Below are 15521 nucleotides of genomic sequence, written 5' to 3'. Positions count from 1 at the left end.
CGCTGGATGTTCCTGACTGAGGCTTGACTGTTACTACTGATGCAGCTCAAAAATAATGAATGTATGGGGTTTTTTCAAATTGTTTGTGTCTTTTCTTGTTTTAGGGACCTTGTTAAGATTAGCAGACATCAGTAAGATTGGTGCAAGTGGTCCTGCTTTGGTTAGTGGGTACGACTGAGTGGTCTGTATGAGAATTGAAAGGGCGGAGAGTGTAAATGCAACACTGATGTGATTAATGCTTTGTTCCCTCTCTGACTGTAAACTGGCTTCTACTAAAGCTATAAACTTCTAAAATGCTTTTGAGTAAGATTCATTTTCTTCTTCAAGCTGTTATGTAAACGTTTAAAATATTTTTCATTTACTAAATACTTCAAACTCAAAGAATTTGAAACCATTTAAAAGAGGGGCCTGGTAAAACCTAAGTAATAAATACTTCTAGCTCCCAGGACTGGGTACAGATATTGTGTTGGAGATTTGAGATATTGATTATGTAGATGTTAACTTGTCTGAGTGAAGTAAATAGTGTGGCCGATTAAAAGTAGTAATAACTATGGTGGTATTAATTTTTGTCTCACTTGAGAGACCTTGGTTTACAATTCTTGCATAATGATGAATATTGATGCCGTTTGCAAAATATGTCTCTTACTCCAGATTCTCTGAACTAGCTGAAAGTTCCTTTTAAGTAAAAAAGTCACTTCATATATTTTTCAGATGTGAAAACAGAGAATTTGAGATAGCCTGAGATAAGGTGGACTAAGGTACAAGTGAGAGAGAGGAAAGAGAAATTATGAACTTCTCAGCTGGTTCTTTCCACGATGTGGCAGCTCTCCAGCCATGCTGCGTACCCACCACCAGCACTCAGGTCTCTTACTTTCTTGTCTTCTGACAACCCCTTCAAACTCTCCACTGAGCCCGGTTCACCTGAGGCCTGGACCTCCTCCACTGTGAAAATCCACATGGAATTGGGAATAGGTGTTTGCAGATCAGCGTTGCGTTCTCTGGAGCATGTGGTAATTAGAAGGCAGTCAGTCGTGGCATGAAACTGGCTGGTTTGGAGGTTATGAGTACTGAAATTTGAGAAGGCCTTTGTTGGTGAAACAATAGTGGAGGTACACTGGAAAGTGCTTCCAGTGAAACTTTTTGCCCCTCCCTCTACTCTCCCCCCTCCCATTCCCCAGCCATCTCCTAAAAGCCAGGTTTAGTATAACCATATTTGCATTTTATGCTTTGTAACGTCTTAAAATTTTGTTGGTCTTTGAATTTTATTAGCTTATCATTGGGAGTTTCTGGTACTAAAGTACTGTGTGTTTGCTTTACCTTGATACCAGCCAGCAGAGAGAAGGAACGCGAGTGCGTGCTGTCCTCTACTGCAATGCTCAATGGAGCAACAGCCTGATGTTCATCTCCATTCCTTCACTGGTATGGCCATTGCTTTTTCTGGTGATAGTCACCATGTACTTCTATTGGAAATACCCAGGGGGTGCAGCTGTGGCTTCTCAGAGTTAATTTACTGAGTTTAAATGGCATTATTTAAAGCACGTTGCCTCTGTGGTCCCTGACTGCTACCTCTCAAAACACAATTCTCTCAGCTTTTTCTTCTGGTGTCACTGACTTTTGTTACAATTTTCGTCTTTCTGTGCAATGCAATTGTATTTCAGAGTTTATTGGTATTAGCTGCTTCCTCGTTTTCTGGTTTGCACTTTTCTTATTATTTGGCCAGGCTTAAGATCCTGGTGTGGGACAGAAAGCCAGTGATGTAGCTGCTGTGGGAGGGCTGTGTGGGGAATTGAGCAGGAGGGCTGGGGAGAGGAGGTGGTTTACATAGTATAACCTCGGTCGTCTCATGCGGGATTCCCTGCAGGGTCCTTGGGGGGGCTCCGAGGGGTGATTCCATCAACTCATCACCTGCAGAATCTCCATTAACAGAGGGCTGAGGTGCCTGCCTCAGAGCCGGGCTGCCTGAATAACCCGTCAGATACTGCCAGGATACTTCTCTCACTCTCTTTCTCCTCTCCCTCTTAGTATGATTAGTGTTTTGGTTATGAACTCTAAAAACCCATGACTCTTTGACAGTCAGCTGTCAGCATAAAAAAGATGCAGAAGTACTAAAATGGGATTTTTCTCCCACGTTAAGACACTTGGTGCTGCCTGGGTGATGTAACATGCATCAGTGGTGGGACTGGGAAGTCCAGACTTCCTGTCGCAAGGCATCCCCGAGAGGCTTGGCAGACAGACCTTCGTGGGTCCCACTCCGTACTCGTGTTGGGCAGCCATAGCCTGGGGAGGGAGCTTTTTTGTCTTGAAGAAATGTGTCAACCGTTACCGACTTTTGTGTCTTAAATGCTGGTGGCTTTCTAGAGAGTTCAGTGTTATTATTAAAAGCAAGAATAACCGTTTCTAAGTTTTTAAATTGCACAGGCAAAATTTTACAGTATGTTTCCATGCGGAGGAAGTACTGATTGCTGTTCTGAAGCAAGCTCCTGATGTTGGGTAAGAAGCTGTCATCAGGCGGTGAATGGAGTAACGTACAATTCATGGTCTTCAAATCTGCTGTTAGTAGTAGGAAAAGGCATCCCTTGGATCGATGGAATCTTCAGGGTGTGAACAGAGAAGGACAGAGCAGACCACTGGCAGCTGCTGTGAGAGACAAGGAACTGCTGAACATTGTAGGTCCTCATAAATTTATTTCACTATGGCCATGAATAATTATATTACTGAAATGATATTGTTAAATGCTGAAGCATCGCCTTTTGAAAGATAATTCGAGTTCTTGAATTTCTTCAGAGACTGGTTTGATGCTGCTTCTTAGAAATTCTTTGGCTTAAAGAAGATTCAGGGAGAGATTATTTTTATGCTAGACTGCTGAATGAGTCGATTTTGCATTATATTTGCCATTTTCCTCTCTTCAAGCATTTTGAATACTATGTTGCTGAAGCATACAGAGCCACTGCTTTAAGTGTAGCTACCTCTACTGTTAATTTATGGTACTTTTGACCTGGTTATTTAATGTGAAAGGCTAAAACACCGACACTTTGGACTCTGGTTAGATGTCAGCCTGTTATTGCAAGCCCAACTGCTATCCTTTGGACAGAGCATTTCAGTACGGTGTATGCACGTAGCATCCACATACAGGTCATTGTGGCAATCTGGATGGAGATTTTTGGAGGCTACCAGCCTTCATATTAAAGAATCTGATTTTTAGAAGTCCAAATATCTTAGTAGTCCCAGTATTTTTTGGAAGGCAGGGAGACACCGAAATATCGCTTGGATGTCAGAGGTTTCTCCTGTTTATTTTAGACTTCTGAAAAGCAGGCAGGTGTCTTGACTATAATGAAGGAATTTAACACTGGGCTCTAGTTTTCTTAAACTCTTGGCCTCTTTTTATTCTTTCTTTTTGAGCTTGCAGGCTCTGAGCAAAAATTCTCTCTTGGTAACTTAACCCTGAGCAAATATTTACATTCATGAGATTCTTGCTACTTCAGCAATCATTTTGGGCCTTAAGGTTGGAACAGGGTGAAAGTTACTGTACCAAACATAGGGGCTGGGGAAGGAGCGGGGAAGAGAAGCCTCAAGAAGCCTCAAAATATGGTTTTGCCATGTTTGGTAGGAGTCACCTGCTCAGTGTATTTTGGTTGTCACTCCACAAACACTGCTCTATTTCAGAATGAGATTTGCAGAGATACTGTATTTCCTGCCACTGGCCTATGCATTTGATGGGTGCTTGTGATTTGGATTTCACCTACACCTTCAAAATGCTGAATAAAAATGTTTGTGTAAAAACTGAAGTAAATGAAGTGTAGATGAAGTAAATGAAGACTGAGATGGAAAAGAAGGAAAAAGTGGTGAGTACAATGCAAAAACCATTGAAAACATCTCATAGGAAGAGATTTTGAAGAAAGAGGGGTTTAAAGTCAAAATTAGTTAAGAAATCTGAAATTTGTAAAAGAAGAAACCTGTACAAAATACTGGTTGAAATAAACCTGTGAACACTGCAGAAATAAAGGAAAGGTTCTCCAGGGTACGGAACAACAGAGAACTGAATAAATAAGGCAAAGGAGGGAGTGATCTCCCCCAAAACCGATGTACGAAAATACCACCGGGTCTCAGCCTCCTGTATTGTTGTCTCTAGATTTTACTGTTGTCACCCAACAGCATGCCCTGTGCTGGCTGCACCATTTCTGAGAAAAAAAGAGGATGACAGTGAACTGGGTTCTCACACCCTTTGTGGGAGAAACAGGCAGGTTCTCATGATGGTTCTCAGCAGAGGCTGCACCCCGATGTAGCTTCCTGTCCCGGCCCCCTGCCCGCCGCCTGGGGCTGTGGAGCCCCCTGCCCGCCGCCCACAGCCCCCTGCCCGCCGCCTGGGGCTGTGTTTGGAGCCCCACGGTAGCGGTCTGGCCTTGGGTTAAACGCTGCGGCGTTCCCGACAGCAGGCCGGAGATGGTGCTCTGGCACAGGAGAGCCGAACGCATAAGCCAGCACAAACTGTGTGTTGTATTCCCTCTTGAATTTGGCAGAAGAAGGGTTTGTGCCCCCACAGCTACGTTGGTTGATACAGTTCTACCGGAGCCATGGTGGAATCTACAGTAACTTACACTGATCAAGGCCCCCGCCCCCAGGCTGTAGCAGCGTATAGCTACATGTTGGAACTGTTACGGTTTGCATTGAAGTAGCATATATGGTTTTTCTATTTAAATTTTTTTTTCCCCTTTTCCCCCCCTGTTTGTTGAATCTGTGCAAAGCCTCGGATTGGGGGTGGATGCGTTTTGCCTGGAGGAAAGTCTCAGCTTTCCAATTTCCTGTTGGAGCCAGGTGTGCCACCTCCACGCGTTGCTCCCACCGGCTGTGGGAGTCGTTCACTGGGAGTGAAGTTTCCCATGGAGGAGCAAACAGCGCTGCCCGCTGAGCCCTCCTGGATCTGTTTTACTAATTGCTATTGAAATTCTTACAGCCTGTTTCTCAGCTGTAAAAATGCAGAGCCAAATATCAAAGTTGGGGGGAACAATCCCCCCTAATTATTAGACAGTTGAAAAATGAATTTCTTAAAAAATTTTCTCAACTTAAGCAAATACACGCCTTGCCTTTCCTAGTTTGCTAATGGAGGTGCGAGTGTTCACAGCGAGGGGAGAGTAAGATTTCCTCAAAATAGTAAAATAAAACCCCAGTAATTAAAAAACCCTGTCTCATCCATGCTGTCTGGAGTTGTTGGAATTGGGTCGTTGGTCTGAGTTATGACTGCTTGATTTTGATGGTTGTGCAGTTGAAAAAGTTGCTTTACTTGGAATGCAGAACAGATGCTTTTCTTATTCACTTGAAAGGATAGTCTAATTTTTTTTTGTATTTTCCAGACCATGCAAGTCCCAAAAGTTATTTTTAAAATTGCTAATCCTCTTGTTAGGACAAAGAAACTGTAGAAGTGAATTCTGAGGGTAAAGGAACTGTTGAATTAATTGTCCCTCTAGTCCAGGGTTCAAGCTCTGCCCCTGGCCGCAGCTGCTGCTTCAGCCGTGAAAAAATTTGTAGTGAATGGTTATGGAATAGCTGGCACCAAGAAGTGGTTTTATTTTTTTTTTTCTTTCTCCTTTTTCCCCCACACCCAGTTGTTTAAAAATTGGATTGTGTCTTAAAGCTGGAGGGTTCATAAACTTGCAGAACTTGTGGCCTCTACTGAAATAGAAATTTTCTTATGGCTGGTAACGGATTTGGGGTTGTTATATATTATAAAAAAGGTTCATTTCTAGTTGAGAAAATATATAGAGAGTGGTGCCACTGTTTTACTTGTGTGTTTGAAGTGTTAAAACATTGTATTTTGACAATAAACTTGGGGAGGTGGGGGATGTTCAGCCCTGCTGCTGTGTGCACAGGCACGATGTTGCGTTTTGAATTTAAGCCGACTCTCCCAAAGCAGTAAGAAACCTGCAGATAAGTTGCCTCCAACTGGGGCACAACGTGCGCTGTTTTGATGCTCCGTTTTCCCTCCTTGATGAATTAGGTTTCAAACAAAAACACTGTTGAAGATTGAGCAGGGTCTTCTTGCTCGGTGATTATCTATGGAAGCAGAGCCTTCATAGGGTGATGTTTTGTTTTCTGTTTGGTGGAGGGTCAGAAACCCAGGATCCGTAGGTGTTGCCTATAATTTGGGAATAGCTTGGTGAAGTGCCATTAAAGATCTTAAACCTTGGAAGCACAAGTTTTAAACTTGGCTATTTGATTTCCACTACACCTGCTTTTGCACCTACATTGCTTATGTCTCCCAACCACACAGGTATCAGCTGCTACGAATACATTCCAAATCTGTCAAACACATTAGATTATCCCATTTCCTGATTTATTCCATCAGCTTCACTGGATGAACCTCAAACTCCTGTTGAGTCCTGGTCACCTGTTTGCCCTGCTCCAGGATGACTGAGGAACTCTCGTGTGCTACTGATGAGGCTCAGCATCAGACTCCCTCATGCTTTTTCCATTTCTCACTGTTCTTGGTCCCTCACCTCTCCTGACATCTTGCAGTTTCTGTTGTGGCATCTGCTTGGCTGACATTCTGTAATAAAAACTGCTACAGTTATAGGCTAACTTAGCATTGATCTTCAGACCCTTCTGGTGGCCAGATTGCAAAAATGCACATTTGTACTTTCAGCCCTCTGAAACTTTCGGTTTTAAATCCTAAACTTTGAGGTTTAGATAGATCATGTGCATTTAGTTTTGATAACTGCGTAATTGTGCTGCTGTTTCCCTCTTTGGTTTTTTTTCCCCCTAGAATTTATGTTCCTCTATTTTACCGTGGAAAAAATGATTTTATATATTATCAGACTTGAGCATGTAGGCTCTGGGTGTAGCTTGCAGAATTCTGGGTGTGGTGATATGATAAATAACGAGATTGATCACTGTTGTCATTCCATAGAACTGTGCATCCTACAGGGAATCTCTCAGGTGCCCTGCTGAGGAGGCACTTTGCACTGAAAACTGATTTTTATTTTTTTTTTTTCACCATGTAGTAGAGAAAAAAAGGTGAGGCTTCATCTAATATCGGTTTGATTAGTAAGTCGGTATTCCATATTGATCTCTCTTTTGAAATGCATTAAAGATGTCTAAATGTCATGTGCCTTATTTTCCAAAAATACTGCAAAATCAAAAATTTGCACTGAAGGCCTTAAAATACTTTTTTTGTGGAGTACAACTGAGGTTATTATTTCTAAAATGTTGGTTAGGATTTTTAAAGGGAGCACAGTTATAAAAAGGGAGCAGTTCAAATGTAATTTGATTCTGTAACTTCCATTTTGGTTTTGTTTGTTTATTTTTTTTTAAGACTTGAAAATCTGGCGGTCGTTTAAGCTTTTTTTTAAGTTGGTGATCATGACTGCAATGGTGTCTCCTTGCTTAAAAAAGCATATGGCAGACCTTAAAATCAAAATCATTATTTTTCAGTTTGTTGTAATGATGCAAAAGAGACAACTGTCATTCATTTCACTTAGAAGCAGAGTACGCAGAGTGCTCTGGTTTTTAGTTTTTCAGCAACTTTGGTGTTAAAAGACACAACTCAAAGGAATTTTGCATTTTACCCCTGATGTTTCTGCTGCCAGATATTGAGGGGAGGTCGCACTTAAAGGGATTAACAGAGGATGAAGCAAGATAAAGCCTTGTCTGAACAGCCTGAGTAGGCAGTACTTTGCATGGGTATTGATTCTTTTTGGATGTATTATAATGTCAGTGGATAAATAGTACAGGACTAGGTTGATCAGCCTAGAGATTCCTAAAGAAAGGGAATCTGTTTGAAAAATCCAAAAGGGAGCCTGGACTGGAAATACTGGTGGTGATGTTCAAGTTACTGTTAGATTTATATGCGGAGTTCTGCTTAAAATGATGTCTGTATTTTTAGGTGATGTTATGGCTGGGTAATACTTGTGAAAGTGTGTCTATTGAATGAATGTGTAATTAATGCTGTATGTTATATCCAGAATAAAAGAAATGTAGTTCACAGTAGTTTTCTTGATAAGGACTGCACTTAGCAAATAGGTTTGATTTTTCTGTTAGGAATGTGCAGAAACTGGATGTAGATTGTTACACGTTCTTGTTTTGGCTCTGACTTTTATTGGTTTTGTGTTTTACTGATCAAAAAGTGTTGCCTCATCTTTAGCTGACTCTTCAACTGACTCTTGAATTTGTCCCCACTCCTTGCACCCAGCTGGCCTATTCAAATTGTGTGTAGAGTCTTTTAAACTTGTTGGTATTGATTAAACTGTAGTGTCTGATTATTATTTTTTTTTTCCCCCCACTTGCTTTTAAAATACACTGAATGTATTTTTAAGAGTTCCATGCAGGATCTCACAATTGCAGGATTTGAGCTAGTTTGTTTAAACAAAAACCAACAAAAACTGGAAGTCTGCATTTTTTTCTGCATTGTTATTTTTACGTTTATTTAATGGCAGTCATGATAAAGTCTGATTTATGTAGGGTTTGTAGCATAGACTCAGCTGCGGATTTCTACAAGCAGAATTTTAGAGAGCTTAGAAGTGTTTGTAGAAGTTAGATAATGACAGTATTTGGTGCTGTGCCCTGACTGAAATACGTAGCATATTAACTAAAGATATCGACGTATCTGGTCTCTTATTTGGAGCTGGTCTGAATGGGTCAGTGTTGCTTCTCTCTCCAAGCCTACCCATTAAATCTGTTCTCAGTGTAGTCTGAATATAAGGGCTAAAATCAAGTTAAATGCATTTTCAGTTTTTGTTGACTATTGAAATTAAATCTCACGTGGTTTTTGGTTTGGGTTTTGTTTTGTAGTTTGGGGGTTTTTTTTTTAATATTAATTGCAGCACAATCCCTTCTTGAGAGCAATCAGGAATATGACTTGTTCCGGGCTGTTTTTCAGCACTGACAGTGGTCTTCTAAATATTTAGTCCAAACTGGCAGATTCACACTCTATCAGGCAGACCTGCTTTCGAATCCGTTCCCAGTGCAGTAACTTTTCCAGAAGGTTAATGCAAGCACTTGCAGTTTCTTCCTTCCCTCAACTTCTGTCATGCTGACTGTGTAAAAATAACTATTTGTGTTTAAATTTGAATGGTTTCCTTTTTCTAGTCCCCAAATTTAGGAGTGCTCCTTAAGCAATATGATCCTTGGCCATATGAGCTCAGCTTTAGTTTGCATTATATGTTGCCACATCCTTGGATGGATTTTGCCACTAGAAAAAGAACATTGTCTTCTGAATTCAGGTTGGCTAACCCACTATTAAAAGTGGGCTCGCAATGTTTATGAGCCAGGATTATTATAAACAGTGAAATGCTTTCCGCTCTCTGCAGAGTCATGTTTAGTTTCACGTTTTTTGGGATGACACTTCAAAAAACAAGCACTGATACTTGTTTTTTAGTGCTGCAGGCGGCCTACAATACTAAGCAGACCCAGTACAGCAGAAGATAAAATATCTACCAGTGTCTTGTCAGGGGAAAAAAAAAGATTCTTCTGAGTTTATGGGGATTCAGTATATTCCCTTGCAGTTATATCCAGCTTTGTAAGAAAATTGGTATTTGTTTTGCTCAGGTTTAGGTCATAAGTATGCTCAAAGATCTGAAACAAATTTAGAGTTCCCTGTAACTGATGGCATGGGTTTTCTCTCCTTCGTGTTCAAATGTTTGGTAATCCTTAAATTATTTTAAAAAGTGTTTCAGGATACAGATTGTAAAATAATGTCAGTGTTTAAGGTGCTTAACAGTTAATAATTTTCTTTAACATATCAATATCATTAGGAAAAAATCAGGCTATTATAAGTTGTTTTTCTACTCTCTTTTCCACTCTCTGATTACAGGCTTGATATGGATTTTATCGTTTAGATGGCATGATGGACTTTGGTCAATAAGAGCAGGAAATGACAGGGACAGCTGTTTACTGTGTGGTACACCCCTCTGTTCCAGTGGGAAAATAAAAGTAGGAACAAAACTTCTTTTTTTTTCCCCTTCATTTTCCTCTGTCAGACGGGTGTGAGTCCATTACAATGGAAATTAGTTGAAGAGGCTCCATTTGCGGTTCTGCTTATGAAGAACATGGGTACATCTAGAAAGACTAGATTTCTTTGAACTTGGGAAATGAGGAAAAATTAATATAGTAGATGTTGTTCTATGTGGCTCAGGGGTTACGTATATACTTATGAGGGCAGTGAGAAAAGTAAGATGCTGGATGCTGAAAAGTGGGGAGATTTGGGTTCCGTCAAAGAAAGGAGCTTTGCAATGATCTTATCCAGTGAGGAATACTCTAAACCGTTGACCCCTCTGCAGCAGTTCTGAGTGTCTTCTGGGGAGTCACAGTGGTAGCAGAGATTGTCTTGGCATCTTATAATGGCTAATCAAGTCTAAGAGAAGAAAAGCTCTCATTTTCTGCATTTCTGCAGCTGTTCACCAGTGCTCTGCTGGTGTTGCAGGAAACCCCTAATTGTTAATATTGTTAGGAATGCTCCCCACCCCCCAGCCCCACATGCGCACATTGCAAGCCTGAGTTACTACTGTGCTGGCAGACAGCATACTTGGCACCAACAATAAAGGCAACACTAGAAAGACGTGTATTTAAGGAATCTTTAAGATGTATGTCAGGAGATTTCTTTAGCTGGAAGCTGGTGCCGTGGTGGAGTTATGTCTGTTTGTATTGAATAAACTGGCATTTAATTGAGTCCTCAGAAGACCACAGAGCTCCTCTACTGGAAAAAGTGGGTGTTGTAGGAAACTCTAGATATAGCCATGCTAATTCTCATAAATCTCTCAGCTTCTTTCCATGCCCCTAAACATAGGGTTTGCAATCCCTAATGGGGTATGAAGACACCACATTGAAGTGGCTTTACTTGGCATGGTGTTAAGACGTTCTGGTGCCTTGAGCCATAACACAACTTGATTCTGGAACTGTTGCTGCACTGCAGTTCATGGAGGAGGGCTCCTCTTATCATATAGGTAGAGTTAGGAGCTTTTTATCCTCCTAGGACTAATAGCAAGACCATATTTTCACCTTGGAGCACCAGGGGTACGCATGGGACAGTATACTGATTATTATTACTTTTTTATTTTTCATAAATATTTTAACCTTTAAGGTTACCTTTAAGGTTACCTTAGTTACTTGTAAGTATTTTTAGATTTCACCCAAAACAGCTGGGCGTAGAATTAGGAGGTTGCTGGGAAGTGAGGTGCTCCTTGAGTAACTTTTGTTTCAGCTTTTTCTGCACTTTTTAGGCAGACCATGTTTTGCACTTAGTCACTTAACGGTTTTTAATCAGGACAACCAGAAACTTGTCCTGTTTCAAGTACTGACACTGTATAATTTAAACAACTGAACCTTTAGATGTTAGTATACAGTACTTGCACTTTAATCTGACTGAACCAGCTACCTTTGAATTGAGCCGTGAGGTCTCAATTGCTTTTTGGTCTTTGTCAGCTCAGTTGGACTTCTGACAGCTATTGAGAAAGTCGAGAAGAGGATTGGCTTTGTTTCCTCTGATCTGTTGAAGCTTTTTGTCTCTCCTTACCTCATCTGGGGCAGCTGAGGACTTTATTTGGAGTCTGAAGAAAAGAGGATTAGGTTATTTGAACTGACTGGAAAGCCCTGCTGGACTTGGGAGGTTCAGCTTTAAGGCTCCCCAAAAGCTTGGGTTGGATCTAGGCTAGTTTGTTAGAGCCAGGCAACTCTTTGCATGAAGAACTAGGTCTGTTGGTGTTTTGGATAACCTTAAGGTTTCAACTTGACTTAGAGTGTGTAAACACACAGTCTGCCTTGCAGCCAGATGGATCAACTGTGTATCTGTGGCATCAGCTTCTATCAATGGCAGCTGTGACTTGGGATGTGGACGTGAGCAGTCCTTAACAAACATTTTTTAAGTGGGTGCTGCCTGTTAGAAATCCCTGCTGAGAAGCTTGCTCTTGTCTTCTCCTGAATAGCCAGGACTTTGTTTAAAAAAAAAAAATGCTGCAGTGCTTGCCTTCTCTCTTGTGTCAGGTTTGGGGGAAGAGTAGATTTGGCTAGTAGGGGAGGCATATAAACAATTCTTGGAGTATTTTTGTTCCTGGTTCAGGAGTGGGAAGCACTTCCAGTTGGTGTTGTCCCTACTAGGATTATTATTAGTTTTTAATGTTTAGCAGTAGGTTTTGATTAGGTAAAACATTTACTTTTAGGTTAAAAAAAAAATCAAAGAAAGGAAAAATAGCTTATGTTGGCTATGTCTACATCAGCAGTAAATGCAGCCTATAGAAGTGGATCTATGGAAGGAAGCTGGTGCTGAGGACCCTACATCTGCCCTGTGTATGTGTGAAGGGCTTTTACGTTTGATCAGCTCTAGGTAGGCACTGCGGATCAAATGCCTCTTAGCTGCTGTTGTACGCTAGATGCACTCACTGAATGCCTCTTCTGATTTCATTTCCTGTGAAGGGAGTCCAGGTCCTATGCTTCAGAGTGTGCTGAGCTACAAACCAGAACACGGTAGGGTGAGGCGAGTTGGGAGACTGGCTTCAAAGGAGCTCTCTGGCCAGAGCTAAAATGGGGATGGTAACACATCCACAGTCAGCCCTGCTGAAACCCTGCACAGCGAGTTTGGACAGCTGGCTTGGTGGGGCCATGCTCCAAGGCTCAAAGTGAGTCTTGGCCAGTATTTGCTGTCCAAACCTTTGATCCCACACAGGAAAGGAGCATCAGAGAGTTGATTGATTCTGTATCCAAAAGCATCAAGTTACCTATGGATTAATACTTGAACTTGATGGAGCGTAACTTCTGTAGACCTTGACAAACAGTTTCATGTTGTGGAGGCTGGGTCTTCTCCAGCAATCAGATTTTGTAGTGGTTTCAAACAGTTAAAAGTCACTTTAGTGCCATCGACAGCCGTGATCTTCCACAGCAAGTGATGAAATTGTTTGAAAGGCCAGGAAGATACTGCTGATTTTTCTACCTTGTAACTTGATTAACACTCTTTGTCTTCCTAAAAACTTGAGGTTTTCCCGAAGGTATCTGCCCCATGGTTTGCTTATCAAGTTTGCTAAATAATGTATTACAAAATCAATATCTCTAAAGTAATACATTTGTTGAGGGGGGAGTTACTTTTAGAGTTGAAGCATTAAAACTGGTAGAAGTTAATCCTTCAGTGGTGATCCTGGCAAAGGCTTTTTTTTTCCTTTTTTTTTTTCTCTCTGTGGCTTCATTAGGAGTTTGTTGTGGGCTCTCTCCTCTTCTTGGCTTGGTCTCTTACTTCAGTGATAAGAAAGGAGATGTATATTTTTTAAAATCATGTCATCAGAGATAGTTAATCTTGGTTTAGAGAGAGGGGACCAGAATGTGTGTGAAAAGACAGAAAAAGGAAGTTTGGTTTCTAGTTCTTTCATTATTTTCCCCATGAGGGAAAACAGCTTGATGTATCAAACTGGACCTTTAAAGCTCCAGTTCCAGATTCAGTAGTTATTATGGATCTCAGATTACATTAAAAAAAATTCCACTAGGGTGGTTTTTGGTGTCTTTGCTGGAGACATACAGTTTTTTAGTAGCTTTCTGAATGCTTTTTAGTGGCTTTTGGATAGTAAGTCATAAATAACTCAAATTTCCTGAATTTCAGTGAGGTAAGTCCATAAAATCCCTAGATGTGTTATGGGAGTCTTATGGCTGATCCTCTTCTAAACACCTGCACCTGATAAAGGTTTGTGTTTCTATTATTTGCATCTCTTAGGTCATAGGTAAATATTATCTCTGCTTAGCTTGTTTATTTTTACTTCCCTAGTAAAATTTGCTCTAAGGAAAGGTTACTTTCAGTGCAGTTCTGTGTCAATCCACCAGATGACACTTGATGCTTAAAGATGAGAAGATGTGTGGTCTTGCATTCAAAATTCTGTATTTGTTGATTTAGAAAAAGAGTAAAATTCAGAACATATTATTTCCAAAATGTTTTCATATGATACTTGCAAAATTTTAGGTATATGTATCAGAAATGCTTATATGTTCTACTTGAGCTTTTCTTGTGTGCCCATAAGAAAAGAAAAATTGAGGGGAGGCTCTTTTATAAAGGCTTTGAAGAAAACTGTATAGAAAATAAAACCACAGTCGTCATCACCTTCTGAGTTTAATAAAATTATACTCTTGTTGAATGAGAGGTTACTGGTGGGAGCAAAGACCCTCAGAAGGATGTATTCTTACACTACTAAGCTCATCGGAAGGGCAGTGTTCTTGTGATCCATTTGTGTGGTGGAGTCCTGGTGCCTTTGCAGGCTTTACCGCAACATTGACAGTAATTACAGATGTGGAAATGGTTCAGACACAGCTTTGTCAATGCAAAATGTTCTTGAACACATACTCATCCGTGCAAGCCAAGCTGTGATGTAGAACCAAGGGAGGATTATTCTGTTTTGTACCAGTGCAGTGCTGAGCGCACTGTACAGCCATGGTGGGATGAGCCAGAGGATGGCAATCTGGTGTTAGCGTGTGTCTCCTGTGTGTATAGAAAACAAAGTAGACAAATGAGCCAGGAACTTTTGCTGTAGCAATGTTGCTTTTCTGAAGTCAATAAAATAATATGTTGTAAAGGGTTCTGGGTGATGTTTTTTATCAACCTGGACTCACAGCATTGGTACTGAACTTGGGGTGAGTGCCAGAAGGCTCGCAAGTGATGAGAGAAGCGGGGAGCAGTCCCTTTGCGACAGGCCTTGGAGGATGCACATCCACAGCTTTGCAGTCGTACCATATTCATCTCAGCAGTACTTTTGTATGCATCTAACAGTTTCTCAGCGCTGTGCATCCTGAGAAGCAATTACTCATTAGGGAGAGGGAAGTACCAGACGGGACGTGTTCAGCTGTTGCAGTTCAAACTGTGTGGTGTTTAGGAGTCTTATAGATGTGTAAAAAGGGTTGATGCCTGGTTTGTAAGTAAAATGCATAATTTGATATGAAGTAATCCCCCTCCCACCAAGTAACTTACCTTGTTGCAGCGTTTGCTATCTTCATGTGTTTGTCTTTACCCACTGCTGAACATATTACTAGGGATTGTACCTAAGCAGTGTAATCAATTACACTGCGATTTTTGGGAGTAACGTGCCTCACTGGTGTTTTTAATCAAAAGCTTTAAGATTAATCTAACATTTTATTGATACTATTTTTGAAATATACAGCTTAAGTAGCTAGCACATGAACTATGTTTCTTCCCCCAGTGGAAAACATAAATCCGTGGCTGTGCCTTGTATTCCAAGTAACTCACTATATTTGCTTTTTTATTTATTAAGCAGCTGGTTTGTGTTGCTCAGCAAAGTATCTGCTTTGAGGCCCTTAGTCCTAGGAAGCACTTTTGCTTTATGTGGTTGTAGTGGTTCCAGTGACCTTCTCCAAGACACCTGACATTCTTGTTTCTCATCTCTTGATACCATTCGTGGTGATTAAAGGAGCCACACTGTGCACAGACGTTTGACCGAGGCATTTTCAAGCTGATACGTCGGGGTGTGGTCCCAGGATTTGGGAATTATTCTGGACTGACTGAAGTGATTTTCCTGATGGAAATTTTTTTTTTTTTTTTTTTTTTTGGCCTG

General features: G+C 40.9%; 1 protein-coding gene across 2 annotated transcripts in view; it reads left to right on the top strand.

The window, feature by feature from the left end:
- Window positions 1–15521, top strand: part of FGD3 (FYVE, RhoGEF and PH domain containing 3) — a 111936-nt gene that overhangs the window by 3432 nt on the left and 92983 nt on the right. The window contains exon 1 of one of the 2 annotated variants that reach the window (XM_074836762.1): window positions 1342–1419. The exons of the other annotated variant lie outside the window; for it this stretch is intronic. Within the exon in view, the coding sequence (XP_074692863.1) occupies window positions 1380–1419 (40 nt within the window). The 5' untranslated portion in view covers window positions 1342–1379. Of the gene's footprint in view, window positions 1–1341; window positions 1420–15521 lie in introns of those variants that run through there. 2 annotated transcript variants of the gene reach the window in all.

This window comes from Strix aluco, chromosome 11 (genome assembly GCF_031877795.1).
Source record: "Strix aluco isolate bStrAlu1 chromosome 11, bStrAlu1.hap1, whole genome shotgun sequence".
NCBI lineage: Eukaryota > Metazoa > Chordata > Aves > Strigiformes > Strigidae > Strix > Strix aluco.
Note: the sequence above shows the minus strand (reverse complement) of the source record. Positions and strands in the feature narration are given on the sequence as shown.